Source organism: Sinocyclocheilus rhinocerous, unplaced genomic scaffold (genome assembly GCF_001515625.1).
Source record: "Sinocyclocheilus rhinocerous isolate Xijiao unplaced genomic scaffold, SAMN03320098_v1.1 scaffold1724, whole genome shotgun sequence".
NCBI lineage: Eukaryota > Metazoa > Chordata > Actinopteri > Cypriniformes > Cyprinidae > Sinocyclocheilus > Sinocyclocheilus rhinocerous.
The window spans coordinates 1,161,820-1,167,320 of record NW_015626034.1 but is presented as its reverse complement, the minus strand read 5'-3'; the positions used below and the strand labels follow the sequence as shown (position 1 = coordinate 1,167,320).

The 5,501-nt window shown below is 33.4% G+C and overlaps 1 protein-coding gene across 1 annotated transcript; it reads right to left on the bottom strand.

Annotated features, from left to right (window-relative positions):
- Positions 1–2,344: 2,344 nt before the first annotated feature.
- LOC107708948 (phospholipid scramblase 1-like) lies at positions 2,345–5,124 on the bottom strand. Its single transcript, XM_016513327.1, has 7 exons — positions 5,062–5,124; positions 4,825–4,908; positions 4,665–4,735; positions 4,335–4,385; positions 2,843–3,004; positions 2,527–2,688; positions 2,345–2,394 (listed from the first exon to the last, which is right to left on the bottom strand). The coding sequence occupies exons 1-7, from the start codon at positions 5,108–5,110 to the stop codon at positions 2,365–2,367; spliced, it is 609 nt and encodes a 202-aa protein (XP_016368813.1). The 5' UTR covers positions 5,111–5,124; the 3' UTR covers positions 2,345–2,364.
- Between the last annotated feature and the right edge of the window lie 377 nt (positions 5,125–5,501).

The window sequence follows — 5,501 nt, the reverse complement described above, 5'->3', positions numbered from 1 at the left end:
TTAAAATTTACTGTTGAAACAAGTGTTTTGTCCTATAGACTTATTGTAAATGTAAGTTCTCACAAACTGAAAGACAAGTCAGCATTATTTAATGTGTTAACTGATAGAACGTCAGAGACTTCAGAGGTTTAGGATGGCATGCTTCGGTCTTCAAAAGGGTTAGAGTTATGCAGGCAGACAGGAATAATGCATTTAACTGACTTTACTGTCAGTGAATTTCAGCTCTCTCAGTGTGTCTGCCTTTGATCGTATAATAGTATGTGATACAGCACACATTATGCAATGGCATACATTTCATCCAGCAGTATGATATGCTGTTTTCACATGACTTCAGTGCCGTCCAGTTATCATCTAAGAAATAAATATCATGGTTGATATTTTTTTCAGATTCATTTGTCACACTGGAAATGAAAAGTCGAAATGTTGTCTTTGGTTGTATACTTGACCTTTTGGAACATGTGTGGTAAAAAGGTACAAAGCTGTCACTGGGGCAGTACCTTTTCAAAAGCTACACTTTTGTACCTTTTTACCCCTAGAGACTGTATATTAGATACATATTACTACCTAAAATGAATAATGTACCTAAACGGTACATATTTATACCTTTTGAAAGGGCACCGTCACAGTGACAACATTTGTAACTTTTTTTCTGAGAGTGTATGCATTCAGAAAATTTGCATACTATGCATAGCATATATATATATATATATATATATATACACACTGCAGAGATAGTAGAATACAAATGCAGTGTGCTATAATGAACAGAGTACAGCATTCTAGAAGTAAAAGGTGAATTTTGTGGGGTCCTTCTCATTTTCATTCAAAACAGTGTTGTCATTTATTGCAACTCTTATTGCAAATTTTAGAAAAAAAAGTCTAGACATAAACATCAATTTCCTTCTCTGAAATGACTCGGGATAAGACTAAGGGCTTTTTTCGAGCATCATTTCGAATGTTTCCTTCTGAGGTAAAGCAAACAGCTTTCTTAAGGACTGTAAATGAGGTGTTGTTGCTGAGCAACATGAAAACTTGAATAACAAGAAAGCAAAGGTAAAAAAGTTAGTGTTATTCATTATCTAAGTCCAAGAAGGCATAATGAGGAGTTGAGGAGCACTTTGTGAATAAAGAACATAGGTGCTAAATGAAACCATGAAAGTTGTTTAGAATAATCTGAATAATTGCACCGTTTTATTTATTGCGAACTGCATTTTACAATGAGAAATGTTTGAATATAATATGCATTACCTTTATAACTGTAAGCAATGATAATTTTAACACATTTGTAAGCATGACTGCAAACACTAAAAGCAGATGTTGATATATAACACTTTATTCTACTATCTATTATAATGAAACAAACAAAAACAAAAAAATTGGAGCAAAATCAAGCAGTTAACATTTTGCTTGTTACAAGTTTGTTTATATGGTCTTTAAAAAAATAATAATAAAGTTTTTTTTTTGCCATTTTTTGGCAAAGTATTTAGAGCAGATACACTCTTAAAACTAAAGGTGCTTCACGATGCCATAGAAGAACCTTTTTGTCTAAATGGTTCCACAAAGAACTATTATTTAACATGTTGATATATAACACTTTATTCTACTATCTATTATAATGAAACAAACAAAAACAAAAAAATTGGAGCAAAATCAAGCAGTTAACATTTTGCTTGTTACAAGTTTGTTTATATGGTCTTTAAAAAAATAATAATAAAGTTCTCTTTAATAGTTTGTAGTACATTTTTTGGCAAAGTATTTAGAGCAGATACACTCTTAAAACTAAAGGTGCTTCACGATGCCATAGAAGAACCATTTTGTCTAAATGGTTCCACAAAGAACCATTATTTAACATCTGAAGAACCTTTGTTTCATAAAAGGTTCTTTGTGGTGAAAGGTTCTTCAGATTATAAAAAGGTGAGAAAGAGATGGTTCTTTAAAGAAACTTTGACTGAATGGTTCTTCTGTGGCATGCTGTGAAGAACCTTTTGAAGCACCTTTATTTTTAAGAGTCTACTTAGTTGTACCGAGAGCATCTCAACATTATTGTAAAGGGAACTGCTGTCACCTAGTGGTGGCTCAAGAACAGCAGTGAAGGAATATACTCTATAATGTAATGTATATAGTAATATGTATAATATAACTTGTCCATAATATTTAGCTGAGTGATCCACATTTGAATCCATGGTTAACATGTTGAGAGTTGAGGAGGAGTTAAAAAAAAATATCAAAATTCAACCTGAAATACTAATTGAAAAACAATGATTAGATGTCAATGACAATGATGTGTTGACGAATCATGTTGTGGACTTTTTAAAATATCCATATGCCATATTAGTGTACTTACATGACATCCGGAAAATAAAGTTATTTATTGTGTTCAAAGAACATGAAGTCCTACAAGAGAAGAATAACAGCAGATTATTCACTATGCTGAAACACGCAAAGCTTATAGAGCAAGATTAAACAGATACAAACTGGTCCAACCAGTAATATGTTGACGTATAATAATAACTTATTGTTGCTTACTATGAGAAAACATGCTCCGAAAAGAGCAGCTTTGATCTTCACGTCCAGATCCATAGGAAAGGAGATTCCAAAATTGTCTGCATCAGTGAAAGCTTCTCTCACCAGACCTGTCCATTGTTTAGCGATTCTGCCCACCTTTGTTGATTCGTCCACGGACAAAACCTGTTTAGATGCAAAAAAATAACTATTTATCATCATGCAAAATGTTTAGTGGTATGTAAAAGGATCACATGGTTTTATACTTTTATGACTAAGATTAAAGACCAAGTCAAATTATCAAACTATCATCAATATTTCTGCCTTGTATGTTTCATACATCAAAGTTCACATCAGCGCAGCATCTGCATGAACAGAACGGCCCCACAATCTTCAGAACTGCTTCTTTCTTCTCATTCAGTATGGTATACTTGGGAAGGAAAGGATGCCAATTCTGGATCACGTATCCAATCGGGTTGCCCGGTGGAGACTGGATTTCGAGCTTAGAGGAAGACAGTAAAAAAAACACAGTGATTTGAGTTTAGGCATAATTATTCTTGAAATTAATGCAGATCTGTATAATTATTCACAGGTTATAGGTTGCATTTAAGCTGTTAATTCAATCACAAGCATGACCAATGGTGGTGGCTTTGCCGAGTACCCATCATGCAACACATCATTCGCAACAGTACATTGGTGACATTGATTTGAAAGCCTGACATGCATAGGTTGGGTGTTTATTTAGCAATGGTCTAAAATATGAATAGGTCCAACAACATCTAAGAGTGTCCATGAGTGCCCAAAAATGTGAGAATGTTGAATCATGAATTATTAATATTATCATAAAATCAAGATATTACATTTTACAAGTCGCACCACATGACATTTTACAACCTCAACTAACCTTGCATTTTCATGAAAAGGTCAAATTATCTGATATTTTAGGAGACTTAGACCTTGACACACAGTCATTAAATACTTAAATACTAAATTATTTACTAGAGTTTTATTTTCAGTCACTTCATTCTTGTAATGAGGCTTTCTTTCTTCAATTGTATCACTGATATATTGTATCACTTTGTTATGCATGCCAAAAAGTAATTAATTTAAATTTAATTCATAAATTAAAACCATTCTCATCATATTCGAGTCAATATACAATTTGGGTATTGCTTCAAAGAAATTAATAATTACAATACTTTAATGCAAATTTAAGATCCAATAGGAGAATTTCTTCAAAAACATTACAAAAAATCTTACCAATCCGAAACTTTTGTACAGTAGTTTACGTATGGATTGTATTCAAAGCATTTTTTTTCTACACAAACAGCACAATGATAATAGTTCATGAATGTACAATCTTTCATCAACCAGCTTATATCTTTTAACAATGATAACAAATCAAAGACTTTGAAACCTGAATAAAAGTGAGAGTTACGACACAGAATGTAACTTCATGAACCAAAATCTGGATTACCTCAATTATTTATATTAATTTATATTATATATATATATATACATACACGTGTGTGTGTGTGTGTATATATATATATATATATATATATTATATTAAATGTCGGATAAAAACTTAATTCCAGCCAACATAAAAATAATAATAATTGCATTTTTACTACTTTATAAGTGTATGCATTTTACTGAAAATCACATTGTCCAGTTTATTCCTACGGGATGCTGTGTAAAGCTTGTGTGATCAAGCAAAAGTAACCAAGGGGGTCAGTTGATTTCTGTTATGTTAAGATAATAGTCATTTAATCTCAACATATGCAAAATATTCATAATATCGGTGAAGAAAAAACTAAAACAAACATCACAACATTACCTTCTGCCAGCTCAACTTTCTGCTGTACAAGAAGTTGATCAATCTGTGTTGGAAAAAGGAAATAAATGTTAAAAACCCTCTTTAGGACTTTGGATGGCATGATAATCGTGTTTAAAAGTGTTTCCAAAGTTTCACATTCTTCCAAGAAGTGGGACATTTGTTGTGGCATTTCAAAGCCCAGAAATGCAACGCAAGCCGAGTCACCATTTCCTGAGAAGATACTGTCTCATCTCGCAAAAAACAAAACAAAAAAAAAAACAAAGATTCCATCACTGCCTACAGTGGCATACAGAGCTGTTCATATCCAGCAGTAAAGCTCTACCTGGGTCAGGTACTCCAGTCCTGGTGGGCAGCCAGCGGGTCTTTGTGGAACTGGCATCACAGGCACTTGACCTTTCAAAAGGAAGAAAATGACGTGTTAAGCAGGAGGATCTAGAAAATTGAGGATTATGAAAATTCAAAATTTCCTTCGATTTCCTTACCTTGGCCTGGTATGGCTGGTCCCTGGTTAAAAGGAGGGGCGGGATTAATTGCATTTTTCTGTGGTTGGATGTCAATTGGGTAACCTGGTTTAAAGAATATCAAAGAACATCAATTGACATTGTTCTCACTGTCATGTGAAAGCCAGGGTGTTTCTTTGAGTTACATACTGTATAACAACAATTTAACAGAGTGCTGTCAGGATCAGGTTGTTGATGATAAGGTTTTGACACACTCACCATTATTTGTTGTCATGGTGGAAGGCTGCAAATTACACTCTGCAAACATGCAAACCAGAAAAGCAAGTTAAGCAAATCTTTTCCTGTATGTTTTTTCCATGCTTTGTGGGGAATGGAATTTCAGCAGCCCAAGATTTTCATAGCCAGTGAATCCTCAAAAAAAAAAAAACCGGGATGGCATTAAAACACAATATTCAAGTTGGAAACACCTGGGAATTGACCGGGAAATAACCGGGAAGTTGGACTGCAGGTACAGAATGCAAACCACATGTAGTCTTCCTAAACACATTTTAGGATAATCCACTCGAATACAAGAGGTTTGTAACATTAGTTATTATACCATGTTTATAATTGTAATAATTGATATAAACTGCAGCTTTTGTTTTTAAAGTAACCAGTACACCATAATGCATTCATAACAAAAATACACAGAAAAAAAG

Coding starts and splice junctions, on each gene's coding strand:
- LOC107708948 (XM_016513327.1), bottom strand. CDS start 5,110: ATGTTTGCAGAGTGTAATTTGCAGCCTTCCACCATGACAACAAATAAT. Junction 4,386..4,664: donor GACTGGAGTACCTGACCCAG/GTAGAGCTTTAC, acceptor TTTCCAACACAG/ATTGATCAACTTCTTGTACA. Junction 2,395..2,526: donor TCGGAGCATGTTTTCTCATA/GTAAGCAACAAT, acceptor CTTCTCTTGTAG/GACTTCATGTTCTTTGAACA.